General features: G+C 46.7%; 11 protein-coding genes across 11 annotated transcripts; 4 read left to right on the top strand and 7 right to left on the bottom strand.

Annotated features, from left to right (window-relative positions):
- Positions 1–722: 722 nt before the first annotated feature.
- Positions 723–5347, bottom strand: F4822DRAFT_102965 (nucleoporin-domain-containing protein). The gene is made up of 3 exons (XM_051452345.1): positions 4863–5347; positions 1645–4799; positions 723–1563 (listed from the first exon to the last, which is right to left on the bottom strand). The coding sequence occupies exons 1-3, from the start codon at positions 5197–5199 to the stop codon at positions 835–837; spliced, it is 4221 nt and encodes a 1406-aa protein (XP_051308475.1). The 5' UTR covers positions 5200–5347; the 3' UTR covers positions 723–834.
- Positions 5348–5788: 441 nt separating this feature from the next.
- On the bottom strand, positions 5789–7462 carry F4822DRAFT_423267 (short chain dehydrogenase). Its single transcript, XM_051459962.1, has 2 exons — positions 7097–7462; positions 5789–7004 (listed from the first exon to the last, which is right to left on the bottom strand). Exons 1-2 carry the CDS (start codon positions 7238–7240, stop codon positions 6150–6152), a joined length of 999 nt encoding a protein of 332 aa, XP_051308474.1. The 5' UTR covers positions 7241–7462; the 3' UTR covers positions 5789–6149.
- A 236-nt stretch (positions 7463–7698) lies between these two features.
- Positions 7699–8542, top strand: F4822DRAFT_423265 (transmembrane domain-containing protein). Its single transcript, XM_051459961.1, has 2 exons — positions 7699–7929; positions 8000–8542. Exons 1-2 carry the CDS (start codon positions 7867–7869, stop codon positions 8456–8458), a joined length of 522 nt encoding a protein of 173 aa, XP_051308473.1. The 5' UTR covers positions 7699–7866; the 3' UTR covers positions 8459–8542.
- Positions 8543–10263, bottom strand: F4822DRAFT_423262 (galactose-1-phosphate uridylyltransferase). Its single transcript, XM_051459960.1, has 4 exons — positions 9905–10263; positions 9789–9840; positions 9600–9735; positions 8543–9539 (listed from the first exon to the last, which is right to left on the bottom strand). The coding sequence occupies exons 1-4, from the start codon at positions 10003–10005 to the stop codon at positions 8662–8664; spliced, it is 1167 nt and encodes a 388-aa protein (XP_051308472.1). The 5' UTR covers positions 10006–10263; the 3' UTR covers positions 8543–8661.
- A 352-nt stretch (positions 10264–10615) lies between these two features.
- Positions 10616–13164, top strand: F4822DRAFT_423260 (transcriptional adaptor-like protein). Its single transcript, XM_051459959.1, has 2 exons — positions 10616–10990; positions 11174–13164. The coding sequence occupies exons 1-2, from the start codon at positions 10898–10900 to the stop codon at positions 12680–12682; spliced, it is 1602 nt and encodes a 533-aa protein (XP_051308471.1). The 5' UTR covers positions 10616–10897; the 3' UTR covers positions 12683–13164.
- A 417-nt stretch (positions 13165–13581) lies between these two features.
- Positions 13582–15469, top strand: F4822DRAFT_423258 (uncharacterized protein). The gene has a single exon (XM_051459958.1). It carries the CDS (start codon positions 13796–13798, stop codon positions 15182–15184), a length of 1389 nt encoding a protein of 462 aa, XP_051308470.1. The 5' UTR covers positions 13582–13795; the 3' UTR covers positions 15185–15469.
- Positions 15470–15606: 137 nt separating this feature from the next.
- F4822DRAFT_435371 (Rhodanese-like protein) lies at positions 15607–16192 on the top strand (the record flags this gene model as incomplete). The annotated part of the gene is made up of 2 exons (XM_051462162.1): positions 15607–15733; positions 15846–16192. The coding sequence occupies 2 exons, from the start codon at positions 15607–15609 to the stop codon at positions 16190–16192; spliced, it is 474 nt and encodes a 157-aa protein (XP_051308469.1).
- Positions 16193–18116: 1924 nt separating this feature from the next.
- Positions 18117–19100, bottom strand: F4822DRAFT_423254 (uncharacterized protein). The gene is made up of 3 exons (XM_051459957.1): positions 18651–19100; positions 18430–18579; positions 18117–18371 (listed from the first exon to the last, which is right to left on the bottom strand). The coding sequence occupies exons 1-3, from the start codon at positions 18877–18879 to the stop codon at positions 18256–18258; spliced, it is 495 nt and encodes a 164-aa protein (XP_051308468.1). The 5' UTR covers positions 18880–19100; the 3' UTR covers positions 18117–18255.
- Positions 19101–19546: 446 nt separating this feature from the next.
- Positions 19547–21308, bottom strand: F4822DRAFT_102841 (uncharacterized protein). Its single transcript, XM_051452343.1, has one exon. The coding sequence runs from the start codon at positions 20947–20949 to the stop codon at positions 19603–19605; it is 1347 nt and encodes a 448-aa protein (XP_051308467.1). The 5' UTR covers positions 20950–21308; the 3' UTR covers positions 19547–19602.
- On the bottom strand, positions 21157–24154 carry F4822DRAFT_423248 (uncharacterized protein). The gene is made up of 6 exons (XM_051459956.1): positions 23260–24154; positions 22955–23203; positions 22717–22900; positions 21912–22667; positions 21233–21852; positions 21157–21179 (listed from the first exon to the last, which is right to left on the bottom strand). The coding sequence occupies exons 1-5, from the start codon at positions 24058–24060 to the stop codon at positions 21668–21670; spliced, it is 2175 nt and encodes a 724-aa protein (XP_051308466.1). The 5' UTR covers positions 24061–24154; the 3' UTR covers positions 21157–21179; positions 21233–21667.
- A 192-nt stretch (positions 24155–24346) lies between these two features.
- On the bottom strand, positions 24347–26075 carry F4822DRAFT_423247 (peptidase C13 family-domain-containing protein). Its single transcript, XM_051459955.1, has 2 exons — positions 25259–26075; positions 24347–25201 (listed from the first exon to the last, which is right to left on the bottom strand). The coding sequence occupies exons 1-2, from the start codon at positions 25798–25800 to the stop codon at positions 24550–24552; spliced, it is 1194 nt and encodes a 397-aa protein (XP_051308465.1). The 5' UTR covers positions 25801–26075; the 3' UTR covers positions 24347–24549.
- Positions 26076–26434: the final 359 nt, after the last annotated feature.

Raw genomic sequence — 26434 nt, 5'->3', positions numbered from 1 at the left:
CACATATATCGAACGTAAATGTCTGAATAGGCGTTGGGTAGGCATTTTCAAACCTCATCTATTACTACTAGGTACGGGATTAATGGACCCACGCCGTTCCCATCTATGTTGACTTTGGTGGTGTTCATTTGTTCAGCCATTAAACTACATAGACTCTTACTGCTAGGCCATTGTCATTGGTGTTTTGACACTGAGAATATCTTATACACCTAGAGCGGGCCATTGATTTGATTTTCATGGGGGACTACATTGTGACAGGGCACTATTGAACTCTATATAATTCTAAGGTGACATTAGGTAGGAGAACAGACTGTTGGTATGGTAGGTAACGTCTAAATACTGAGTCGTGAATAAGAAACAACCGGACTAGCCGAACATCAGTGCTTAGAGCTATTGGAAGTTAAAATTCAAATATTGGTAGCAAAAGGTTATAGATGCACTAAGAATGCTTCTATACTCGAGGCTCTGCATTTGGTTGGCGTTAAATATAGACACGCCCAAAAACGCGCACACCAGGACACCCCAATCATTACACTAGTGTACATTATCTTTGATTGGTATTGCGATAGAATTACGATGCTATCTGCCAACTTGCTACCTGAGAGAATCATCACTCCGATTCTTATACACCAACTCCGTCCTCGAGAAAAAACACGCACTTAGTGTGTACCCAGTTTTGTTGGTAAACTAGGGTGCCGGGATGCTGAATGTCAACCATTTGGGTCTTCAATGCCGTTTATAGATCTTGGTATTCCAACGCCTGATGCATATAGAGTTCTCAGTCCCTTAAACCTCCTAATCAAGCCCAACGTCATGTCACCTCTTTATTATCTCTTAATAGAAGCCCATACTCCTGCTGGCCATTGGCGACACGACTAGTGGTTCGACAGCTTGTTTCATGGCCTTGACGCCTCGCGCAATATCCCTAATATCTGCCCCGCCCTCGTTAGTGATTCTCGTATTGGCTGACACCCAATTGTCGCATTCTACAACCAACTCGCCAACCCACGACTCCAGTCTCGCATCTGGGCGACTGTTTCTGCTCAAGTCGCGGACCCAGTAGCTAATAGCACAAGTGATCCATTCGATAATCCTTGCTCGACCGGCACCACGGAATGGTACCTCCTGTGCCTCGTACATTTGTTCCAGGACACGGACCACAAGATCATAGCTTACTCCTAAATTCAGGAAGACGAGCACTGGCCAGTTGATATCGGCTGCGATTCTTCTGTCCTGGGCGTTCTCAAACGCATAGCGGCATACCTCCGGTAGAAGGACGGGGACGGGGAAGATGAAGGAATCATTGGAGGAACGATGGCAGATATCTTGAATTTGGCCTACTAATACCTCATATGGTTGTGGAGGAGCATCTCCAGCTCGCGCATTGTTCTCGTGACGTTCCGCATTGTATGCTGCCCACTGCTCTGCAACATTTTCGTGGGTTTGTTGAATGAGACTGTTCCAAGTCTGCGCGATGGTGGTTGCATTTCGGAAATCGGCAACGTGATAGATAAGAAGACAGAGATCGTAGTAGCCGGCTTGGTCGGCGTAGCCATTGAATAGCTAGGTAATCGGTATTAGCATACTGTTTTGAAAAATTGGCAACTCTACAGCTTTAGAGAAGCTCACTAGGAAAGTACTTACTTCAGAGAGTGGTTGAATCTTACCATCCAGCGCTTGCTGAATTTCAGGCTGGCGCTCGGGCGGTATTCTACTGTCGATCTTCAGTCTTTCTAAAAGATCATCCTGAATATGTGCAACCTCTAAAAGCTCGGTTACTTCATGATTAAGGAGTTGCTGTTCTTGCCGGCTCACACCCGTGGTCGAGACACTAGCGTTAGTCTTCGCTTTGCTAAGCAAGATAAGGCGATCTTTAATAGAAATTGGGAAATCAGACTGCACGAGCTCGGCCTGGACCTTCGCCGCGTCGAAAAATCGCGCACGCATGGTGTAAAATCTGCAAAGGAGGTCTGCATGCTCCACATCCTTATGGCCAAGCTTAGACAGGAAAGTGGTGACGTGAGGCGAGTCGATATTGAGAAGGCGCTCGGTCCATCCTTGTTGTAAATACCATTCGTAGAGATCAAAATGGAAAATTTCGTCTGGTGCGTTGCTAATCACATCATAAGCTTCGGCGCGCTTCGTTGTGATTAATGTTGGTTTCCCGTCAACCATGCCGGGCTCCCGGTTGAAAGCGGTGTCCAGGTCTAGCATGACGCGGTGAATTAAACTGTAACAGACTTTGCGCTCATCAAAGAATTTTGCCCTTGGGTCGCCAACGGGTTTACCATCATTGACCCAAGAAAGCGCAGAATTCCCTCTATCCTTTTCGTTGGCAACCACTAGACACAGATGAATAGCACCAGCATAATATCTCAAGGCAACATATTGATCGATTGCGGACTCGAGGTTTGCTAATGTTAAACTCTTTGCGACTTTCTGGAAGAGCTTCAAACTCTCGTGTAGGAGCGTACGAGAGGTGTTGGGGTTAAGAGACGGGTCCGAAGCCCTCTTTAATTGCTCTTGAGCTTTGAAAATGACTACGTCGTCAGGACTGCAGAAACTACCACATTTCCGTCGTAGAGCATCTGCTACAGTCTCTACGTTCGATCCGTTCTCGATATTCCTATTGACAATAGCCTTCACTAGGACCTTTGCTAGTTCCTTTCCATTGTCTTGTGAAAAGAGCTGCTCGTATGTGAGATCGCGGAGTTGCTGTCGAGATGTATCGTCAAGGCGAGAAAATATGTCTGTAACTCGCTCTTCGAATAGTGTCGTAACGAAAGATATACCTTCGGTGATCCCTGTCATCAACGTTTCTAATGCGCGCATGGCTTGATGTTCACCCTGGAAACCAAGCTCTTCCTGTTTGCTTCCTGCTCTCCGTAGATCTGCGGGCCCGGAAAGGCCCTGGATAAAAGATCGATTTGTGTCGAGGAAACTTCTTAGACTTTCCACGCTTCCTTGGACATCCTTGAGTTTTTCGGTTGCGATGACGCTGGTTATAGCCAACGCGCCACCGGCGTCGGTCCCCAACCCAATGACTTGAGACTTCCATAGTTTCCGGACGAGTCGGCTGAGATATAGGGTTAAAGCGGCGTGGCGAGTTGAGGGCTGTACCATCTCGACGGTGGCTGTCTGTCCGTCTTGTTCGGGTAGTCTAGGATTTCCGCCGTAGTTAATATAAACTTGTTTTGCACGGTCCTGGGTGGCTTGGTCAATTGCACCACGACCTATCCCGGTACGACCGTTATCTCCTTGGCGGCATGCAACAGCAAGTGCAGCAGTTATGGTTTCGACATGGCCATAAGCGCTTCGGAATTTGCTAACCTCAGCCTTCACACCCTCATCTCCGGCGGCGGCTCTGATAGCGGAAGCAAAGATGTCGACTAGTCTCCTGCGCCGCACTAGATGTATTCCTGTGTTTGTAAGGATGGCGAACTCGCTGCCGTTCGGGTCGTCGAATTGTACGGCTAGTTCGTTACCAAATCCCTGGGGTTGGCCGCTTGCAGCGAATGGCTTCGTGACCAACCCAATGTCTTCAGCCCTACTGCCGATATCAATCCAATTAGCATGCTCAAAGAATCGCATGTTTTGAATCTGTCGGCCATGGTTGATCCGCCCACTGTCAGGAGCTGACAGGAACAACAGGTCACTATTGGCTTGGTCTGTCCTAATGACGAAATCCAGAAAGTAACCTGGTGCGAAGCGGATGCCCCGACGACTTCTTATTAGCGTTTGTGATTGGATGTCGGCGTCGATAGGGCCGCCGAACCGGTCGGCTCTAGGTCTTCGTTGTTCGGAGGGCGGGAATTTGATAGCTTGTAACTGCATGCTTTGCGGAGCTTGATTCGAAGAATTTAGCATGTAAGACGCGGTGCTCGTAGCGCTCATGAATAGACGACATCCCGTGTTTGTTAAAGCCATGAGATGAACCTTGAAATCTTCGACTGCGGAAATGGGGCTAATAGATACAATATCGATGCGCTCATTGAGCAAAGGGGTCCCGGTGCTGAGTACATGGGCTATATCGCGTAGGAATTCGTCCTTGGTCTTTTCAATAACTTTGGTAAGCTTGTTCGGAGGCTCCATATGGTAAGTGCGCACAGTTGACATCGTAGAAAGAGTGTAGAGCAAATTTCTACTATTATCGATGACAATCTCTGTAACGTGCTCGTTCGCGGCCTTGCCCCAGAACATCTGCGATGGGTTAGGGACTGCGGCGGTCCAAGGACGGTACGTATGGTTTATCTTCTCTGTCCTGTTCGTGAACCACTTTTCCTCCTGCTGATACTTAAGCTCGTAGATGTCAGTGTCTGAACGTCCAGCGAAGAATATGCGACCATCCGCGGAACCGGCTATAACATGCGCCTCGGTTCCCTTCAAAGCCTGTGCCATCTTCGTGCCATAAAGCTCGATAGTCTTCACGTTATTTGGCGAATCCCTAGCTGCTACCCCCAAAAGGAATATCTCCGACGTAGTAGCAACAACCAAGACGTGCGTAATAATCTTGTTGAATACGTTAGGTCGCGGGGCTACGAGCTTCACGGCCGTGATACTATGTTGGCTATCCTCGTAACCGATGAGTTCGGGGTTCGGATGCGTGTAATCCCAAAGATAAATACAGTTGTCAATGGTTACCCAGGCGTGGTTCAACTCGGCGAACAACCCCATCATTGTAGAGACTTCGGCGCGATTATATTGCTCAAGGACATTTTGGGGGATCGGATACATATTCGTTTTCTGGAAAGGAGCCCAAGCATTATCGTCGCGGGTGATATCGTAGTCGGAAGATATTTCTATAACGAAAAAATCATTTAGTATTTGTCCTTGTAGAAGCTACGAAGGTGTCGTTTACTTACGTCTGCAGTAGGAATCAAGTTGAGGGTACTCGCCATCTCTGGTAAGTGCATTGTTGATATACGAAGCTGCTTTAACTAAGGGAGGCTGAGGAGGTAGGGTTGGAGCTCGCATTCCTCGTGCCAATTGCTCCTCGGCAGTAGTAGTAGGAGCGTCGAGTCCAAGGCCATGATCTTGACCGAGCCTGGGGCCTTGGGCATCAGATAAGATCGAGTTCGTGTGTTCTTGAAATAAACGGCGACGGACGGGATCTTGCTGGGCACCGAAGCGCGATGCGATGGCGGGCGTATGTAGGAAAGCGCCGGGGAGGTTGTGAGATGGTGTCTGCGGAAAAGCCATTATGAATGCGCTCTAGTGCAGACAAACTAGGCGCGCCAATGATGGCGAGATGGTCGCGAAAGGAGTTGGCGAAGGAGATAGAGAAAAGCCAATGTAGGCAGGTGAGTTGCCCCGGTATTATCAGCTCATCAATGGCGACTTCGAGCTGTTTCTCTCTAAAATGATTAATAGACGAGGCGGGAAGGTTAGAGAAGCTCAGTATATGCTTTCCTTCCCTTTTTTTTTTTCTTCTGCCCAATTCCGAAGAAGTTTCAGTCTCACAATAGGAAAAAAAGCGATAAACGTCACAAAGTCAATTCAGCCTTTGGGTCTTGGACCTCGTCGTCGAGGTCTAGACTGGATTAAATGATGTGATGGGAAGAAAGTTTGGGAAATTGAAAATACCTTAATGCTTAGCTTATTTTTCTTGCAAGGTAGGAAGCTTTGACAGCGACACACACGCGCTTCCCAACTTTCTTTCCTACCTTTTCGCGACTTGAACGCACTAGTCTTCATTCGGAAGTTTGCTAAGTGGGTACGCAAATGCATGTGGCCACATGAATTGGTACTTATACTTCAAGTTACACATGCATACCAGCCAACTAAAGCCTGTTTTCGTCATTTGCTTGAGCTCCCATTCTCGACTTTACATACCTACATGTACATATGCAGGAACTTAATGCTTCGAAGTTGAGGAAAACAGATAATTTCCAATGTTCGACTGATTCCAGATATCTTATGTATATATCTACCTAGGCGGGCCGTGTTCGTTGGTCACTATTTGTTAAGGCTCGATCCTAACTTTGGGTGCAGTATATGTACGAATCCCCAATCACCTGTCATTTATCTACTCAAAACATGGCAGTTTTCGATCCGAGTTGCTCTCCTTCTCACATCCACTTATATTAAATATTCACCACCCGAGGGCCGATATCCTCGACTCGTCCAAGTTGAGACGACGTAATAATCGCTTATTCCTTCTTAGCGTTTCGGGCCGCCTTCTTCAATGCACGATCCCGGATGTCCATTTCCATTTTCAGATTGACCCAGATACCGAAAGAATGGCCAACTCCAATCGTATTTTCGACGACCCAGGCAAACACCGCATGGCTCCAGTACGGCGTGTAAGTATACGCAAAGCTTTGCCAGCCGCCAAGCCCTACCTTACCTAGGGCTGCACGTACGAATGGTTTCGGGCTTGGGATCAGGACACTCGCGCGCCGAACTTTGCTCATAGCCGTAGTAACTAGGTAGCTTAGGCAGAGCTGGACGTCGACGTTGCTTGGCTTGAGTTCCGCAGCGAGCGAAGATGACCAATGCTGAAGGAACGCCTTGCTACCCGAGTAGGTCGCCAAATACGGGGTCGGCATCCATCCACCGAAGCTGCCCATTGTAAGAATCAAACCACGCTTGCGAGTCTGCATACCGGGTGCGATAATTTGCGTGACCTTTAGAGTGCCGAGGCAGTTGATGGTAACAATGTTCTGCAACTCCTTCTGTTCGGTGAGGAGGAAAGGAACAGCAATGCTATGGCTCTGGCCAACATTGTTAATAAGAATTCCCACGTCAAGACCGTCGACCAATTTAGCAAGACGGGCATAATCAGCATCCTTATCGGCTGAGAAGTCCATGTCAAGCACCTTGGTCTGCAGTCCAGAGAATTTCCCCTCTAATTCCTTGGAGAGTGTCTCTAACTTAGATAGGGTCCGGGATACCAGGACAAGGTTGAAACCTTTGGCAGCCAACTGAGTAGCAAATTCTTTTCCTAGACCATCAGACGCGCCAGTCACGACGGCCCAGGTACCCTTTTTGCCATATTTCCTGAGCTGTATTTATAATTTTAAAAGCGTTAGTTATAAATATTGGGTATGGGAATCATTAAGCCCCGTATGGAAGAGCTACATGTAATGAGGCTTACGTTGGTGCCGCTGAGGATGAAGGTGCTCAGAAGAAGACGAAGAAAGCTCAATAATTTTGAGGCTACGAACAGAGCTCCAAGGCCGGCAAAGGTCAATTGCACACCCTGCGGTATAGACGCGAGGGCACTATTGAGATTATCCATCCTAAATGGAAATGGAAATAGAAATGGAATTGGTACTGATATAATCGGATACCCTTTGTTAAACTGTCGTTATGGGCTATAACGTGGGGGGTAGTATGTTCTATGAATTAGTGAAGGAAGAAAAAGTTTCGTTAAATTCCAAGGTTGTTGGGGTTTACCGTAGATCGAAATGTAGGTCCGGCCGCTTGCCAAGGTACTATGGAGATACATTGTCGACCTGGTAACTTTTGTTTGTTAGCTATGCTTTTGGGTATCTACGAAATGGCGGTCGATTTGATGCTTAGCCGCACAGAGCTAGTACGAATTTGGTATCAATAACCTACACCATGATCTTAACTCAGCCAGCTGCATAGTTTATGCATTGTTATGCATATGCCAAACTCAATATTTCTGTGGAGCATACACTAGCATAAAAGGGAAGCGCAATCCTTGGACGAACCTGATCTGCAGATGTACTAGGTACCTACAAGGCAATAATCCTTCGATTAGGTAAACTCAAATACCTTGATGGCCTCGCAAACATTGAACAGTACACCTACACATATCAACAGTGACCGCCCATATTGATCATTACCTTCAATCCCCCAAGGAAGTATTTACTTGGGTATACTTAATCCGTTACAACAATGGACGTACTCAAAGATTATCTCCCGGCCGCTAAGGGCTATCTCCCGTATTATTTGGTGGTGGTATGCGATCTCATTTTCTATAACCAACTCATTCCTCTCCCTTTTTTATTGTTTCTAATTTAGATTCTAGACCTCCATTATCGCATTTGGAAACGCGCTTCAAAACTATGTGACCTTGCATTTTTCGCGACGCCTCTACAACGGTCAATTCGTGCCAAACCCATCGCTGCCCCCCAAATCGGCGGCCTTCAACCCCGAAGACTCTACTCGGAAACTCGTACCGGCTTCTTCGGTGTCCAATCCCAAGGAAGCCCGTACACAGGACCAAGTCACTCCCCTCGCCGCGAGATTGTTCGGTACCTACACCGTCGTTTCGGCTATTGTTCGCATATATGCTGCCTATAACCTACACCTAGCGCCCATATACCATATTACTATCTGGACTTACGTTGTTGCGTTGGCACATTTTGGCACGGAGTTTGCGGTATTCAAGACCGCGTATATGGGTCCAGTCGCATCCACCTTCGCCTTTGCTACCGCTGGTATTATATGGATGACTAGCCAATACAGCTTTTACGTCGAAGCGTAAGCGAGGGGGTGAGCTGTTTGAAAAGAGACATATGGCAATATGGCCTCTTATTTCATGATATGGATGACGCGCGAGAGATGAATACGTGCTTAAGACCGCACGGTAAAGTACCGTTATATCCATATGACAATGTCTACCTAATTATATATATCTAATTTTTTTCCCTCTCTCCCCATTGACCATATCATAGCAGGTGCTGTTTATTACGATTGGAGCTTCTTGCGATATAGCTCTCCTGCACAGTCTCTTAGCTTCGCTGCGGCTTGTTCAGGTGTGATATCTCGTTGCGGTTCAGCCATTAATTCGTATCCAACCAAGAACTTTCGTACTGTAGCTGATCGGAGCAGGGGTGGATAGAAGTGCATGTGGAACCAACTGTTTTCGATTTCCTCGTCCGTCCCGTCTAGTGGAGCTTGGTGAAGTCCGGAGCTGTACGGGAAACTGGTCTCGAACAAGTTATCGTACCTTCTTGTTACCTCCTGGATGGCGTCGGCGAAATTGAATCTCTCCTGTTCGGTTAGGTCTACTAATGCCCGTACGTGCCGTTTGGCAATTATCATGACCTCGAACGGCCAGATCGCCCACCATGGACAAACCACCAAGAACGAATCGTTCTGGTATACAATACGCTCTTGCTTCTCGATCTCTAGCTTAACATAGTCACCGAGAAGATGCCGGCCACCGTGTTCAGCCCTGTATTTTGTCAATTGGATGAGTTCAGCGGCCGGTTCTTCTGGCAGTGTACTCGTTGTCCAGATCTGACAGTGCGGATGGGGGTTTGAACATCCCATTGCAGCACCCTTGTTTTCGAAGATTTGCATATATCGCAGCTGTTGTGACGGTGGGGGTACAAGAGATTCGGATGGCGCTTCGCGGTTTAGGAGGTCAAGTTTAGCAGCAACTTGAGACAAGGGATTGTTCGGGGAGAGATGAATCGCGTATATCCGTGTCCACGTCTCGACGATCGGAACTGTCTCTTCGGCGGGCATATCGGCTAGGGTGAGATGATGCTTCGGCGAGAAGGTGAGAACAAAGCATTTGCCTTTAACACCTTCAGCGCGAAGGAGCAAGGAAGATAGATCTACCCGGACTGGTTAGATCTTGCTGTATACTGCAACGGTGCGAATGGGTAGTGCCTTACCATCGCTCGAGGGTTCTGCTTCGTAATCTTGCTGTTGCTCCTTTACAGCACTGTAGTCATTTACAAACACAAAAGTTTGCTTGTAATCTGGGTTGGAATCGCCTTGCGCTCGCGAGTTTCTAGGACATAGGTAGCACTTAGAATAGTTAGTATTAGATACCCTTGACATCGCGACCGAATACGGCTTGCCTTTGGGTCATATTCAGGTAATGTGATGATTCCTGGCGCTTCTTGCTGACCCCTAATCGAATGAAGTGATGAGTACTCGTTTCCTATATGCGCCAACATCATAGCTGCATACGTACTGCCATGGTCTCTTGGTTCTGTGAGGTGATACGAGTAACCAAGAACCCCTCAATGGGTTGTAGCGTCGGTGGGAGATGTCGTCGAGGATTTTGTCAGGCATTACGATTTTTGAATTCTAGTTACTCGAATTTCGAATGGAAGTTTCCCAACTAGAAAAAAGGTTGGACGAGGTTGTAGGAGGATGACGGCTCTTCTACTTTCGTACCGCGTATACAATTAATAAAAAAAATATTTACCTCATAGCTCGGGCAAGAAGGAGATGGATCACTATGGCGTATCGGAATTATTAAGGTGCTACAGGTATACTTGATTATCCACCCATCATGATCATGCCTCCATACTACAACATACAACGTATCATGTGGTTGAGGGAAAAGCAAACGGCAACCCCGCCATTCAATTGTTAGTAGTTCCTCGGTGGTGGAATGCTATGATGTAATTGGACAGCTTTGAGGAATCTCGGTGGTTCGGTCGGCCGAATTGTAGATGGGATTACCCAAGTAACTTTACTTAAGAGCTAAGCCTAATATAGGAGAGGTCAAGGATCTTTCTTCGCGTACATGTCCTTTGTGAAACCTTATGTACATATTATGTGGGGCCATTGAAAATAGTAAGTGTGAGTATCTAAGTACCTAGGTACGCAGTGATTCCACACATTTGGATTGCCCCACGTGATTCGTGAGCCTCAGAAGGAAAGGTTGCCTTTGGTGGGTTAGGTAGAGTCATCCCCAACAGCAACGCAACACAGGAAAGCGCAGGGCTACCACCAACAATACGCTCGATCCACTTCACGTCGCGACGTCAACACCATCAATTAAATTTAAAACATCATCATCATAGTCATCAGACGCGCGACATACCGTACATTTCCGACCATATCGCCACGCTTTTCTTTGTTGTTAATATATAACCAATCATATTTGCTACCCAATCCAACTGCGGAGTCCTAGCCGACTTCGTAATTCTAATATTTCACACTGGACGACGATAATATGGGTGTCATCCGTAAAAAGACGGCCACCAGAGGCGGAGAAGGTGGCGTCAAATACGTTTGCGATGTATGCTCCGCGGATATCACATCTACCGTACGTGTATTTTACGATGTTGTCGCTACCCGTCTTCTCCCCTACTACGCATTCCCCATATCTCTATGCGCTGTAAGCCGTTTCGGCCCTCGGCTTTTCTTTAATCCACGCCCGAACATCACAATCGGGATAGTTTAGTTACTAGTTATTAGTGTAGTCGCTCATACAAACATCTTCCTATAGGTACGAATACGATGTGCTCACAGTGCATGCAACGAGTACGACCTTTGCGTCCAATGCTTCGCCAGCGGTTCCGCCAGTGGCTCCCACCAACCCGCAACTCACCCTTACAAGGTAATCGAGCAGAACTCGTTTCCTATATTTGATAGGGACTGGGGTGCGGATGAAGAACTTTTGCTTCTTGAAGGTTGTGAAATATATGGACTTGGATCATGGGCCGATATAGCAGACCATATTGGCGGTTATCGTCACAAGGACGAAGTACGGGACCATTATCTTAAGGTCTATGTCGATTCGCCATGTTTCCCACTCCCGGAACGATGCAAGCCATCTGATATGGGGCTGGCGCAAGAGATCTCCCGTGAAGAATTTCAGGCACGTAAAAAGCGTAGGATCGAAGAACGCCGGGAAGCCCAGAAGAATGCACCCCCGATGCCGCCCAAGACTAAGCCAACAGCTAGTGTACCTTCTTGCCACGAGATTCAAGGTTATATGCCCGGTCGACTAGAATTCGAAACCGAGTATGCCAACGAGGCCGAGGAGGCTGTTCAGCTCATGCAGTTTGATCCTGGCGATGGTGTAAACCCCCGCACAGGAGAACTCGAACCGGAGATGGAGCTCAAGCTTACAGTAATGGACATTTATAATTGCCGTCTGACTCAGCGTGTGGAACGGAAGAAGGTAATTTTCGAACATAACCTACTAGACTACCGAGAAAATACCAAGCAAGAGAAGAAGAGAACCAAGGAGGAGCGCGATCTACTAAACAAAGCCAAGCCCTTTGCGCGTATGATGAATCACGATGATTTTGAATCCTTCTGCCAGGGTCTAATCGACGAGTTGAACCTGCGACAGGCCATCACGCAGTTACAAGAATGGAGAAATATGAAAATTGGTGACCTCCGTAGCGGAGAGAAATATGAGCAGGAGAAAGCTCAACGTATTCAAAAGACCATTCCGATGGGTTCGATGGATCGAGAACGACTAGCCTCGGCGCAGCGATCCAAGCAGAACGTTCAACCAGAACCTCCTAGTGGTGCCGCGCTACTGGTGGCGCCTGAGCTTCCATTCCGTCCCGCCGCGAGCCCAACAATACCTGCATCACAAGGTACCCCTGACGTTCTGCCCAATGGCGAATCTAAGCCACTCACTAACGGGCATACAAATGGCGTTGCTAATGGAGCCAATGGAGTTGCAACGAATGGAGCTTCAACCCTGGGGAAACAAAAATTCGTCTCCCAGCCTATCTCAGGTGTACAACCTCTCGCGCTCACCCAAGACAATGCTCCAGATTTACACCTTCTGACGCCAGAAGAAGTCGAGTTATGTAAAGTCTGCCGGATACAACCCAAGCCATACTTGATGATCAAAGAACAGGTGTTCAAGGAGGGTCTGAAAGGCAATGGGGCGCTTAAGAAGAAGCAGGTGAAGGAGATTTCTCGACTCGACTCGCAAAAAGGGAGCAGAATATTTGATTTCTTCATCAATTCTGGTTGGATTGCTAAGGCCTAACCAATTTCGTGGATATGATTTCACCCATCCTCTCTGCTGCCATTACTGTTTATCTACGTTCTGTTGTTTTTCTGCTCTGCTGTTATGTTAGAGTACGAGTCAACCCTAAGAAAACCAAGACAGCTTATGAAATCCAAGGTATCATCAGCTAATCTTATTTTGAATTTGAATTGTATGAGATCGCATAACGACATTATTTCCCTGTGTCTCGAGGCATGATAGTTCAATCCATCGAGTTGAACAGGTTGCTTAATTGTTGGGGATTCTACGCGAGTAGTGCAAGTCTCGCCGGTGCAGCGTTTTGATGTGCTACGTGATGATGACAAAAATTTGAATTGCAACGGTGTACGTGATTCTGCCAATTCCCGTCACATCGAGATGAACCGTGCAACCGTAGCAGCATGAATTAGATATATCTGCCGTGTCTTGAAATAGCGTCGTAGTGTAGTTCGATGCAGTACTTCTTAGGTGAAACGAATGGCCGTAGATCGTCATATATCATATACAAACTTCAGTTATCTACGCTACTTGAGCATCCATAGAGCATAGATGGATACCTAGGTAAGCATTAGGTATTTATGAAAAGGCGTTCTCAGTCGAATCCCTTGGTGAAGCTACTTAGATATTATAAGGAAAGGGCTGGATTTGGCGGTGCGACCAACCATTTCGAAGTTTACAAGTACAAATCACAGTTGTACAACGGTAGGTACAAGATTTGGACCGACTTAGTGACTTAGTGACTTAGTGGGATAATCCATTCTTAGGAAACGGGTACCTACCTCCTATTTCCTTACGTGTTCTTACGAATAACTTAGGGAAGGTATAGAATTTGAAAATAACCTTCCTTTCTCCCTACATGTAGCTATTATCTCTTTCCATTTCTATTTCTATTTGCATCAACTTAATGTCGCTAGTAAACCATAAAATAGCAGCCGACGTAGAAGTTGGGAAGGAATAAGGGATTAAGGATTGGAGCTGTATTTCTCCACTATCTCCACTAAACAAACACCCCTACAAGTCTCCCCTTTAGCGCGTAAACGGCGTAAACGGCACACCCCCGGACCATTCCCATTTCTACCAGTCGGCGGCATCTGGTGCGACCCTTCTCTTCTTATGATGGCCATTGGCTATCAAATAATTCTAGGCTTCATGCCGCGTCGAAATATCTTCCTCCCGACCATCTGCATTGTCCTTCTCATCGCAGCATGGACTTTCCGTGCCCCTCGGCCGTCTATCGACAGATGGCTTGACACCTCTTCCATACGGGGTCCTACCTCGTCGTCGCCGTCCTCTCCCCTCGCTCCCCCGAACCCATCCCATAACAACATCGACCTATCAACACCCGATGCTCCCTTCGTCGGCTGGCCCCTACAAAGAGTATGCAAGGAAGCCACATGGGTAGAGGGGCTAGTGTACATATGCGATAACAACTCTGGAGGAATCGGTAATATCAGGAATTATATCCAGACCTGCATACGATATGGACTTGAAGCTGGCGCGACTGGTCTCGTCGTACCTAAAATTCGGAAGCGCAACGATACAGATCTAGCCGACCTTTTCACCGATTACCTACCGTTTGATTACATGTTTGACGAGAAGCACTTCAAAGATGCCTTTACTACCAACTGCCCTCAGATCACCCTCTACGACGATATCAAAGACATACCTAACATAGGAAATAAGCCTAACATTGAACACATCACACCAAAGAAGTTTGGAAACCGCGATGGTTGCGACTGGAGGGATCAGAATCGTCATACGGACCGTTTCGGCGAGAGATTTCGCAGATGGCTGAACGACCCTAAGAGCGGTCGACCATCACCGTCCCCGGACCGTCCACGGCTTATCCGTTTTAACTGGGGTGTGCTATGGGATTGGCAAATTTACCGCGATGGACCCGAATTCGCGAACACCTTCGGTGGTATTCTAAAATTCAACGACCAGCTACAACGTCTAGGAGAAAGAACATTGAAGAAGATGCGCTCTTACGCGCAAGCGAATGGAGTCAAGGATGGCAAGTTCCTAGGTGTCCATTTGCGAACGGAAAGCGACGCCCTGGGTTTCTGGCCGACGTATAACACCCAATCCGAGGCTTATCTCAAGCAAGCCACTAAGCGAGGCTTCGAGGCAGCCTACATAGCTACAGGGGACGCTCTAGAGGCGCAGAATTTCGCAGGTGCTGCCATCGAGATGGCACAGATGAGGGTGGTCAGCAAAACAGATCTACTCCAAGGCGAGGACCTCGAAGAGCTTGAGTCGTTGAGCTGGGATCAACAGGCTCTGATTGATTTCATCGTATTACTGGGGAGTGACTTCTTCGTGGGCACGATGCCGAGTAGCTTCTCGATCTACATGGCTATGAAACGACATTTGAAGACGGAAGGTCTATACTCAAGACCGTACAAGGTGGGGTCAGAAGGGGATGGGCTCTCGTATCTCGTAGGTAACTACGAAAAGTACTGGGAAGGCTGGCTCTTCATGTGGGACGGAATGTGGCCTTGAGACGATGTTGCTTGTTTTACAATGATATCCCTTTTAGACTTCGAGGAGTATGAAATTAGTACCACGGGTACATGTACCATTAGAGCTGTATTCTAACTGGAGCGGAATGAGTTTGCTACTTGACTTGATATATGACCCCTATTCTCGTGGGTTTCGCGTTTAAGCCCTTATACAAAAAGTTGATTGCTTTAAGCATTAGCGCGATGCAGAGCTGTGTCACTATGTATACCTAGGTATGTACTAACTATATATAGCGGGGTATGCATAAATCATCTTTCGCAGGTACTAAGCTCATAAGCGATTTCCAGCAAGCAACAACTTCAATATCAACAACTCCCAACGTATTCATCGAGATCCTAGGTCGATTCTTCATATCAGCTTTGAATGACCTAAAATAAGAAATCGATTGATCAAGTCCCAAAATGTCTATGGTAACAATATCCAACCTACAGCGCATCACTGCGCCAAAATTAGCGGAGATGCTGCTCGCTAGTTCTAACCAACCGGCTTCGGATACAACAATAGCTATCATAGACGTGCGAGATGATGGTATATAATCCCAGCACTTCATATTCCTCTTCCATATTAAAATGCTTTTGAGTATTGTTCGTCTTATGTCTCATTGTATCTCATTTGCTAATCTATCCCGACAAACGCGTAGACCATCTCGGTGGACATATCAAGTCGTCAATGCACTTCCCTAGTCGCAGCCTAGACGCCACTATGCCCACTTTACTGCGTAAACTTGCCGATAAGGACGTTGTCGTCTTCCACTGCGCCCTAAGCCAACAACGTGGGCCGGGTGCTGCCCTCAGATACCTCCGAGAAAAGGAGGCTGCGTTTGCTGCTGCCGCTGCTGTGAAGAAGGCCGAAGACGGAAGTAAGCCCGGCAAGCAACAACAAGTCTATGTTCTAGACAAGGGTTTCGTTGGTTGGCAGGAGGTCTACGGCCCCGATGAGAGACTTACGGAGAGCTATAGAAAGGAATTGTGGGAGGACGGGTATTAACCTCATCACCAGCAGCGAAAATATCACTAGGACGACGATTAGGGCCAATTTTGAGTTGATAAACGCTAGTTTCACATACGTGACAATGATGTGTATCTGGTAAGACGACCGCTAACGACGAATGGCAACTGGAAGCTTACGAAAATTAGTTTACCACCACATGGAAAAACAAAATAAAAATTCTTCTTAGAATTGAACAAGTATCTCTGTGAATATTATTGAGGAACTCGATACTAATCGAAATTTGCACTACCGTCATAAGTGTTGTCTATTGGGATGTTTGTCTCCATACCTACCTAGCCACAGCTAATTATAACGAATGTCCAGTCAGATAATGACCGTTTTTGAAGTTCACTAGACCACATTGACTACCTTCGCACAGATCTTTTTTCACTCGATCGATCTAGATTCACTGATGAAGCAGAATCTTTGGCATGGAAGAGAGTTAAACTGTATTCAACACTCGCTCAGGCATATCTTCAACTCAAGACAATGACTCAGGCAATGAGTCCTTCCTCCACGCCTTCTCCAAGCTAATATAAATCGTATGAAGCTCGATAGGTTCCTGGGGAGTTCCTATCAAGCTTCTATCGCTCACCTAGACAATAGCATTAATTACGACCCTCCCAGAAACCCTTCAACAATGGCTATTTCCCGAAAACACCGTGTCAAGCCTACTACCATAGAATAAAAATGCCCAGACACCAGAGAACGTCTTCGCCGGGTATCTATCAGCACACTACCGGAGATGAGTCGCCCAGGTATGTGGGGATACGAGAACGAGTTGTCTATAGAAGAGCTCCGTTGTCAAGCGAGGGAGTTTGGACAAGTTCTCAAGAGAATGGCTAGGGCCATTGGCAAAATCCTAAAGTGTCTTGTATTTTTCCCGTTCTTGCTTGTTGTTGGTATCTTCATCCTCGTGAATAAAGCCCAAATGGCCATGCGACGACAGGACCCGGATGGTCAACACCAATGAATATTTTCGACTCATACGGACCTACGTACTAGAAAATTTGCCGAACGGCGGAGCAAGAATTAAAGCGAGGGAGATAGGGCGCGAGAAACAATCACGTTCATCTTAGGGAATGGCACTTTACCTTGTATCAGGGGCGCATAAATGGAGAATTCCGGGTATCAAGACGACCGATGCAATATATGTATGTGAAACCGATGGTTCAATCTGATGGGTAGTATAATATATTTGCACGGTTTCAGAGCCTACTGGTCAATGTCCTAAATCGAAGCGAGAGCGTCGAAAATAACTAAGCTAGGCAAACTAATTGAATCCTCAAAAATACTAAAGCAGTATTCATTGGTGACATCGCATCTCTAATAATTCATTCCTCGACGAGAAAACTAGATAGGAATTCCCCGGCTTGGTCGCTCGCAAGCTACGTAGAATAAAGGAGGAAAATGTAGGCAGTTCGGGAAAACGGCACAACGATGGGTATTGGGATATATGATAGTGTCTCCTAACAAGAGACATAGGGATCCAAGCTACCCAATTACGAGAGAAATTTGTGTTGTCAATCTCCACTTGGCTGATGATTCGAATGACAATTGGATACTCATCGGCAGCCACTCCGAAGATAGAAGCTCATCGATTGGGACGATGTAGATAAAAAGGTAATTAATTCAGCCACCCGAATCTCGAGCCGTTAAGAATATTACCTGGGTACTTGGTCGGCCTAGTCTAATGTAGCGGCGGCACGGTCCGCTCTAGGATCAATATTCGATCTTTAAAGGGGTGTAGCACAACACATGTATCTCTGTACGATGACAACTCGATATGAGACATGGCTGAAAATAACAAATCCAATTCGAAGGGTAAGCGCCCCTCTTAAGCAGCCACCGGAAGAGGGAATGGGGGATACCCTAGTAGACAGAGAGGACCAACTCCCACACGATAGAAACATTTGCACAATGTAATGATATAAGTGCATTAATTACGAATCAAAGTATAGAGAACTCAAGTATGTCCAAATCCCAAGACAGTCTTGTCAATTCCCGTTATGAAGTTGCCTCGATCTCGGTATATCTCGTATAACACCACTTACGACCACTTAAGGGGCGCTGACCTGCAACTCAGTCTGGACGCACTTACCCGGGAGGTTAGCCGCCTCGGGGTTCAAGCCATAGAAGAGCTCGTACACTCCATTGATAGAGCAAGCGTAGAAACCTACAGCAATGTTAATTTCTTTAGCACGCTCGATAATTTTAACAGTTAGGTTTCTTACCTTGAGTGTTAGAGTTGTAGGTAAGGAGCAAGCTCGGGTTGACAGCAAATCCAACGCTCATCTCTCCGGGTTTAGAGAAGACCTGACCGACAGTACCCTTGGTCAAACCAGGCATGGCGACACCGTACGGGGTAGGAGCACCGGGTAGATCTAGATGCATAGCCGCTATTAGCATTGTACCCTTCGTCGCCTTTTTACTGGGCATTAGATTAGGTTCTTACCAAAGTAGAGGTTGGTGCCGTTCACGTAAGCAATATCCGAGACATAAGCAGTGGGGCGCTGGATTTGGATGGTGTTGGTGCCGGCAGCGGTGTGGGAGTTGACGATAGCCCATCCTGCAAGTTCGCCTGTCGCGTGGAGGCGGAAGTGGGCGGGTTGCTCTTGGAGGGCTGCTGGGGCGGCAACGGCAGCGCCTACAAGAGTGAGAGCGGCAGTGATGAGAGCGTACATTTTGATTGTAAATGGTTATATCGTAAAGATTTTCTAGTAATAGAACGAGTGACTAGTATTATAACGAAAGTGAAGCAATGTTGTGCTAAGGTGAATGAGGGTGGCTCTTCTAAAATCACAGCTCCTTGGCAGAAGGTGATGCATCTTTATATACTTCTTTCAAGTCACATTGACTATTTCTGGCTGTCGCCAGCAATGCATACATTCCCAGGTTGAAAATTACATAATTAGGACAGCTGAGGCGGTGTTGCGCATTTCTGCTACGCTGGGAGATCACAGGCTATCAGCAATACGAGCACGCTCCCCAAATCCGGCATCGTAATTAGGGGGCATGAGATTCCATAAGCAATCTCCTTGCTAGGGAGCGACATAAAAGATCTATCACATAATCATATGGGCTATAATTAGGTAAATAGATTTTACGTGCAATTCTACGAATGTTCGCACTACTTTGCTACCTAAGGCATCAATCACTAATCAAGATCGCATCTATTTCCACGTTTCGCATTACTCGACTTAATAAAGGAGACAGATGTTCAGCCTCTACTAGGCTATTGAGAGTGGGCTACTTAGTAACCGCATATCCGATCCATAGTAAATTATCATCTTAATTATTACCCAAAATGGTGTCTCAACGCGACGTGCATCGAAGATGAGGCTATAGCTGATATTATTCTTAGGTATACAGCATTACAGAATATTTGTGATATATGATAGGCTTCCTTAAGCATACACGACGTTGACCGTCACTCCTCTACAGTTTGATCCCTGATCTGGTGCGCTTCCTGTCAAGTATAGCACACCATTGCTGCCTAGACTTGTACCCGAGCTTCCATAGCAGATCGAAAATTGATTCATAACCCCGATGCTGCAGGTAAGAGTGGAATCGACGTTAACCTGGCAAGTCGGCGGTGCCCAACCGCCGCCGGTCGGGTTTGCATCCCAATACAATTGATTGGATTTGGCGGATTCGTACGTGTTTAAGATGAATCCATCTGCAGCGTTAACCAGGTGCGACTCGTCGTCTAGGTAGAACAAAGTAGCGGGAGGTGCAGGGTCCGTGTCGGCGAAGGTGAGGATTTCTGAACCCGCTGAGTTACCCGTAGAATACAGTTCGGCATACTTATCATTGGATCGGATGAGAAGGATTTTCTGGCTTCCTGTTCCCTTGACTACTCCACTGGCTTTTAGGTAAAACGTTGGTGTTGGTGTTGGTGTGGGCGCAGGTGTAGGTGTAGGTGTAGGAACCAAAATTGACTCTGTGGATGACGATGAACTGAAAGTTGATGTACTTGATGAGGTTTCGGTCGAGGACGTTGCTTCCGGGGATGATGTGTCTGACGGTGTTGTACTGGTTTCAATACTAGTGGATGTGGAGCTGGTTGAAGAAGCAGTGGTAAAAGTGCTATCAGTTAAAGTTGACGAATATGATGATGTCGTGGATGTACTCTCGGTAGATGATGCTGTCTCTGACACTGTCGCCGTAGGTGTACTGCTTGCCGACGAGGATGTTTCAGTGGTTGAAGTAGAGGATATAGTACTGCTTAGAGTTATGTATTCTGGGCTTGTTGTAATGGTTGAACTAGAAGTCGATGACGAGGACGTGTCGATAGACGAAATGGAGGATATAGTATTACTTAGAACCGGATAATTTGCGCTTGTCGCAAGGACTGGGGTAGGAGTCGATGATGAAGTATTCAAAATTTGGTATGAGGTGCTTTGGGTTTCTGAATTGGTAACTGAGGGCGTAGTAACATAGAGGCTAATAGGACTTGTCAGGTGATATCCTGTGCTTCCCGAGTAAGACGATGTGCTCGCGGAATGAGTCTCGGAATTCGGAGACTGGGACGAGTACGTTGGATATACTGCACCGCCTGATTCCGTGCTCGTCGTTGCGATAGTCGTAGTCGAGTTGTTCAGAAACGGCAGGGAGGTTGTCCCCTGAACGGAACTGGTATTCACGATATTCGACAGAGTAGTTGTAGCAGTGACCCGTCCGCATCGAGGCTTCTCCTTTCTTGGGGCGGCCGATGCAAACGTAGCTAGAAGAACCAAACCTTTTAGCTGCATGATGAAGAATCCGAAGTCTCCCCTTAGCGGTTGTGTATAGGTAGGTACCTAACGTTGAACGAGCGACTGGCGAAAGGAGCAAGAGGGTCACTTAGAGATGCATAGGGAATTTACCTAGGGTTATCTTATTTATAAGACTATAAGTACTATTGAATATCTTGTCAAGCTTACCTCGTATCCCCAAGATCAACGCGCCGAAACAAAAATATTCAAGAGACGCCGTTCAGCTACTAATTCGATCAGCTAGTCAGCCAGATCTAAATAAGTAGCTGAAATAACTAACTAAGCGTATCTAGGCCGAATATGGTGAAAATAGCCCTGAACTATTCAGGTACTAGTCTTAGTATTGTATTCTAGACCTATCGACTTTTAGTAAGCGCAGGTATATCATAGCCAATCACTTGATATACACGAGAACGGTAAGAGGGTCTTTGATCATAACTTCGGCAGGGCCGCCGACTCGTCCGGAGCGATGTGAAGAATGTTCGGGTAGGCTGAAACTTCGTGTATCGTGGGTACTAATTACCTACCTAAGGCAGGTACCCATTGCTAGGAGGATCTACACGACGTTTGGATTATGTAGTTTGCCTCACCATAGCAATGGTCCTATATAACTCATGAGTAGCCCCTCAGATACCTGCTTAGGTATCTGGGTAGAAATATAAGATCTAGATCCTCGATGAATTGATTCTTATATCTTACCACGGAGGCTACATCATCAATTAATAAACTTCCCACCACAGCTACCACAAAGCTCGGCCGAGATACTGTCGGTAACTATATCTCTTAACTCAGGAGCTATGGCAATGAGATCCTCTTGTTTCAGGGACTTAGAACCGCATACGCTACAGGTCCTAGATAGACCTGGAGCTAGTATAGGGAGATTTGTAGTTGCGCATGTATCTGAGAAATTTGTTAGATACCCGCGGCGAGGCTTGTGTATGAGACCTAAGGAAACTTACCGAAGAGGTGCCCGTTGCTGCATCGCGATGACTTGCCCACAGGCTTCAGCGGAAGGTCGCAGAAGGAACAAACTTGCTTTCGCCTGACTAGCGCAAAGTGATCCTTCAACGCGCTCTGCTCCTCGTTTTCTTCCATTATTAAAGTGTTGATTCCTGTGATAGGGGGTCCGCCTCCATACATCCACTCCCACATCCTTGCTTCGGTGCTAAGTTTCTTCATAACTAGGGAGAATCCGGTCTCCTCGCTTTGATCTCCACCGCGGTCAAGCTTGCCAAATAAAACACGACACTTCACCCCTGCATAGGTATCTCGACCATACGAAGTCGCGTTGTATTGACTCGCGAAGGCAGCGGTGACTCCTCCGCCAGGACTAGCAGTCATTCCCCATATACGCACCCTATTGATATGGACTTGGTCTTCAGTATCTAGACCAGCGAAATTCTCCTCGGGGTCATATTCGGATTCCTCTGCTAATTCGAAGTCCATTTCTTCGTCCTCGTCTAAGCCCTCCTCCGACCCGATACTACTAGTATCTAAATCGGGGCGGTACGCCATTACTCGAGGAAGCTGATGCTCAACAATCTGGTTGATTTCGGTCGCCCATCGTGGTCCTACAGTTCCATCTTCGGGGTTTGGAGGGAGGGGAAGATTAGTTTGATACCAGCCGTCGTTTTCGTGAGTTGCCGAAAGTCGGACAAGTGAATATGATGGTGTTGTAGTAGTATGCGAGAGCGAAGGTGGATGGATCACGAGTCCTATAACTGGTAAGCTAAGTAGTTAGGACACTAGAATTTTAGCACGCACCGGTAATAGGGTTTTGTGTAAGCCCATCATCTCCTGGCTCCGGATAGGTAGTACCGCATTCGTCCGTGGTATGTGTAGCAACTCCAGCATATTGTTCTGCATCAAATGGCACTTGGAATGCCTTAACTCGTGAAGGAGTAGCGATGATACCGCGGCAAATTTTCGACTCTCCGATGGTCCATATCTATACCGAGTTAGCGCAGTGCTTGATAATTATAATGAGGATTTGAAGGTTTACGAGGTCCTCCCAGGTTACGAATGCATCTGGGGCGAGAGAAACACAAACTCCATTGGAGTCAGCCGGTTTGACTTCTACATCAGGGGTCGCCATGTGTTGATGTGATGTACTGGTAGTGATTTGTCTGAATCCTACGTAATTATTTGATACGTAGGACAAAATGCTAGTCTTTGAGTCGCCTCTTTTCAGCCATGGACTCCAACTTAGCGAGAACGACGAGCCAGATGGTGAGTAGTCCGGATCGGTAGGCTAAAATAAACATTAGCACGAGGAATAGACAACTAGTAAATAAAGCGGCGACGTACGTCGAGCCTTGGATGTGGTCCTTCGGCTACGAATCTTCCAACTTCCTCTACCCTCCACTGGCCACAATCCCCTGGAGAGGCGTTGGAATCATGCTTGGATTGAACAGAAAGGATAGCAATCTCATCATCATCATTGGAATAGGCTAGTAACGCGCCATGGCTGTCTATATCCCTAGCCCAAGCGAATGCCGTGATACATTCCTTAGTATACTGAGTCTCGTGTCCTTCGGCAAAAGGTACCAGTAAACCAGCGCCTACGCCCCATGCAGCAACCCATGGCCGCAAGGATCTAGCGTTGCGACCACGGACTTTGAAGGCATTCATCCCATCAGACGCGCCCTCGCAATACATAATAATCGTGCCGGCACCCGTGAGAACAGCGAGAATAGACCGGTTCATTCGACCTAGACCACTGGGGGACCATTCTAGAGCAACAAGATGGTTCATGGAGCTGCCTTGGCTGGTGACGATACCCGAACCGCCACCGCCGGGAACATAATCAAAACCCGGAAACTCTTGTTTTATGAGGTCGAATAAGGGTCGATTTATTTCCGGGTTTCTATGCTCGACGGTAGGAAACCGAAGAGCTACATCATTATATTGCCGAGGTGCTATACCATTGATAGCATTGGAGGGCGGATGTGTGGTGAATTCCGGGATAAAAAGGAAGACGCAGTCATCGCAACCAATAGCTAACTCGGCATCGGGAGACCATACGATGTTATGTGTGCTCGCTGGAACGGCTGTGAGGGTGAATGACTCCAGAGGTAAAATATTATTTTGTTCATTTTCGGGGGCCATCTTGTGAATGACTTTGTTTCCGATCGTATTTTCGGGTCATCATTCTCAGTTTTCATTGAAAGTGGAATAAACGTACGTAAATATTGAATATTGTTGTAGAAAGGAAAAAAAGAGGGTTCAGCGTATTTTCGCACTCTACACGGAGGATAAAGGCACCTACCCGCGCATGCTAATTCCATACTGATGCCCAGAAAGCGCGACTCCATCAATTCTTTTTTAGTTTATAGTTCATACCTATGTACATATGTAGGTAATTTATATACATTATATGATAGAGAAGGACATTAGCAGGATATAGTAATTTCTTTTTTATCTGCCTCTCGCATAGTGTTGTATGATGCCAGCACATGATACATGTAAATATGCACCTGGTATCAATCTTACAAACTCGATCGTTAAAAACAGTCGTTTGCACAATGCTCTTATTATATTAAATATATATTCCTATTTTTATCGTATTTTAACCTGGTATCAAGTTACTAAATGCCCTTAATTCTCGGGTGTTTCTAGGTACGACCCGAGAGCCCATAAAGCGGCGCAGCTAGCTAATGCTGTTGCTCCCACAAGCTTCTTAGTGTACCAATTCTCATCTGTCAGGGGTTTGGCCATCTGTACTCTCTTTGACGGCCGAGACTCAGCTTTGCTCGAATCTGTGATATCGCTCTTGTTGTTTGCGGCAGCCTCTTCCTCTTGGTCTGCCATTTCTCGTAGCTTCGCTATCGTCTTGCTGAGTGCTAGCATCTCTTCATCAACTGTCATGTTTCTAGCCCCATCCACCTCAACATTTTGTATATTGCCGAAGAAATCTGTCAACAAACGACCCCTAGCAGCCTCCGCGCCGCCTCGGAATAGGTCGTATCGGACACCTGCGTTGGAATGAATCTTTTCGTAGTTATAGCTGTCGAAGAGGTCGCCGACCGTCTTCTTACTGCTTAGGTCTTTGACTTCCGACTCGAGGAATTCGAGGTTATAATACGTATATCGGTCAATCACGGCGACTCCGACGTCGTTATCGGCGTGGTGAGAATATGAAGACTGGTCTAATTCGGAAGACCCTGTAGCGATAATATTCGGGGAGTAGAGTTTGCTGTACATGGTGTTTGCTTGACATGTGTCAATCATGAAAAGAATCTCGTGGTACCTATTGAGTAGCAACGTTAGTTTGGATGCCGTTACCAAGAAGTTGGAATATTTGTACCTTCTCTTTTCCCACATCTGTTCAAACGCATCCGCCAAATCAAATGCGCCTATTTCTTCTGCGTCCTGAAATTTCAAAAATTCATTTCCTCCATGTCCTGTCATGTATACGAATATGTTGCTTCGGTCATCAGTCAGCAATCGTTTACTCCTGGGCATCTCGTCTCCAACGCGATCGGTAAGTAATCGAATGAAGTTTTCAACAGTGACCTCGTATCCTCGGTAGTCGACTTCGATATTGTCTCCGTATAGGTCGACAGCGCGGTCTGCGTTACTATACACGGTCCCGGGGAAGGCATTCCGAGGATTGCATGCCATATCATCAGGAAGCATGAGGATAATTTGCGAATCGGGGATACCTAGTCGCTTGACGGTTCGATACATGGACAAGACATTGGCAAGATGGCGATAGTTGAACCAGAATCGCGAGGTGCCTACCAGCACGGCCCAATTGCTGGTATGCTCAGCGGCCACAGGTGGTAAAGGAGCCAACAGCGATGCGGCAAGCAACGCGGGCAGATTCAATATACTGGAAAGTTTCATGATGGGCGACTTGCTGATTAGGTACCTTGCGTCGGTATCATAGGGTTCTTTTGTTCAATATTATTGTATTTGCCATTAATCGTTATTGATGGAATACAAATGTTCGCGTTGAATTACCTATGATATTGTATTGAATTGTACTGATTGATGATTGATGTCTTAGGGGAAATGAAACATTGAATTGAGAATTGATTTGTCATCGGATCGAGACTCGAATTAAATTCAACAAGGGGCTTTCTTAGGTAATTCCCCTATTGCCTTAGTGCCTTCGTAGGTACAAGTACGGACGATTTAGCGCATAAACTCGGCGAGTAGACCTGAGAGATCTCCGTCCTGCCCACTTATTAGGGATGTGCTCAAGCATTATAGCGTCATCGGGCCGGGCTACCTACGCTAAATATGTGCCTGGCTGCGCTAGAGCAATAGAAGGTGCAGGGACTTCACGATGAGGAACCAATCGTCCCAAGCTAAAGCTTCCACATGCCCCAATTCGATGATTGAGTTCAATCCAATGCCCGCCCACCTCTGACGCACCTGCAGTTACAGTTTACAGTTACGTTGCAGCGAGCTATAGTGATATGTATACAACATAACATGCTAATATCCACTAAAACAATAAAATTGTAGTAGGTTC

This window comes from Hypoxylon trugodes (assembly GCF_022578975.1).
Source record: "Hypoxylon trugodes strain CBS 135444 unplaced genomic scaffold F4822scaffold_14, whole genome shotgun sequence".
NCBI classification, from domain to species: domain Eukaryota; kingdom Fungi; phylum Ascomycota; class Sordariomycetes; order Xylariales; family Hypoxylaceae; genus Hypoxylon; species Hypoxylon trugodes.
This window is presented reverse-complemented; position numbering and strand designations above follow the sequence as displayed.

Excerpts from the sequence above, each read along its gene's own strand:
- F4822DRAFT_102841 (XM_051452343.1), bottom strand. The coding sequence starts at position 20,949 with ATGCAGCTAAAAGGTTTGGTTCTTCTAGCTACGTTTGCATCGGCCGCC.
- F4822DRAFT_423265 (XM_051459961.1), top strand. The coding sequence starts at position 7,867 with ATGGACGTACTCAAAGATTATCTCCCGGCCGCTAAGGGCTATCTCCCG. Across the intron at positions 7,930-7,999 it reads TCCCGTATTATTTGGTGGTG|ACCTCCATTATCGCATTTGG; the intron begins GTATGCGATCTC and ends TTTAGATTCTAG.
- F4822DRAFT_102965 (XM_051452345.1), bottom strand. The coding sequence starts at position 5,199 with ATGGCTTTTCCGCAGACACCATCTCACAACCTCCCCGGCGCTTTCCTA. Across the intron at positions 4,800-4,862 it reads ACTTGATTCCTACTGCAGAC|AAATATCTTCCGACTACGAT; the intron begins GTAAGTAAACGA and ends TTTTCGTTATAG. Across the intron at positions 1,564-1,644 it reads AGATTCAACCACTCTCTGAA|CTATTCAATGGCTACGCCGA; the intron begins GTAAGTACTTTC and ends CCGATTACCTAG.
- F4822DRAFT_423248 (XM_051459956.1), bottom strand. The coding sequence starts at position 24,060 with ATGGCCCCCGAAAATGAACAAAATAATATTTTACCTCTGGAGTCATTC. Across the intron at positions 23,204-23,259 it reads GACCACATCCAAGGCTCGAC|CCTACCGATCCGGACTACTC; the intron begins GTACGTCGCCGC and ends TGTTTATTTTAG. Across the intron at positions 22,901-22,954 it reads TCGTAACCTGGGAGGACCTC|ATATGGACCATCGGAGAGTC; the intron begins GTAAACCTTCAA and ends AACTCGGTATAG.
- F4822DRAFT_423258 (XM_051459958.1), top strand. The coding sequence starts at position 13,796 with ATGATGGCCATTGGCTATCAAATAATTCTAGGCTTCATGCCGCGTCGA.
- F4822DRAFT_423254 (XM_051459957.1), bottom strand. The coding sequence starts at position 18,879 with ATGTACGCTCTCATCACTGCCGCTCTCACTCTTGTAGGCGCTGCCGTT. Across the intron at positions 18,580-18,650 it reads CGGCACCAACCTCTACTTTG|ATCTACCCGGTGCTCCTACC; the intron begins GTAAGAACCTAA and ends CTATGCATCTAG. Across the intron at positions 18,372-18,429 it reads CTACAACTCTAACACTCAAG|GTTTCTACGCTTGCTCTATC; the intron begins GTAAGAAACCTA and ends ACATTGCTGTAG.
- F4822DRAFT_423267 (XM_051459962.1), bottom strand. The coding sequence starts at position 7,240 with ATGGATAATCTCAATAGTGCCCTCGCGTCTATACCGCAGGGTGTGCAA. Across the intron at positions 7,005-7,096 it reads TCATCCTCAGCGGCACCAAC|CTCAGGAAATATGGCAAAAA; the intron begins GTAAGCCTCATT and ends TTATAAATACAG.
- F4822DRAFT_423260 (XM_051459959.1), top strand. The coding sequence starts at position 10,898 with ATGGGTGTCATCCGTAAAAAGACGGCCACCAGAGGCGGAGAAGGTGGC. Across the intron at positions 10,991-11,173 it reads CCGCGGATATCACATCTACC|GTACGAATACGATGTGCTCA; the intron begins GTACGTGTATTT and ends ATCTTCCTATAG.
- F4822DRAFT_423262 (XM_051459960.1), bottom strand. The coding sequence starts at position 10,005 with ATGCCTGACAAAATCCTCGACGACATCTCCCACCGACGCTACAACCCA. Across the intron at positions 9,841-9,904 it reads AGAACCAAGAGACCATGGCA|GGGTCAGCAAGAAGCGCCAG; the intron begins GTACGTATGCAG and ends TCATTCGATTAG. Across the intron at positions 9,736-9,788 it reads TACCTGAATATGACCCAAAG|TGCTACCTATGTCCTAGAAA; the intron begins GCAAGCCGTATT and ends AACTATTCTAAG.
- F4822DRAFT_423247 (XM_051459955.1), bottom strand. The coding sequence starts at position 25,800 with ATGAAACTTTCCAGTATATTGAATCTGCCCGCGTTGCTTGCCGCATCG. Across the intron at positions 25,202-25,258 it reads CAGATGTGGGAAAAGAGAAG|GTACCACGAGATTCTTTTCA; the intron begins GTACAAATATTC and ends GCTACTCAATAG.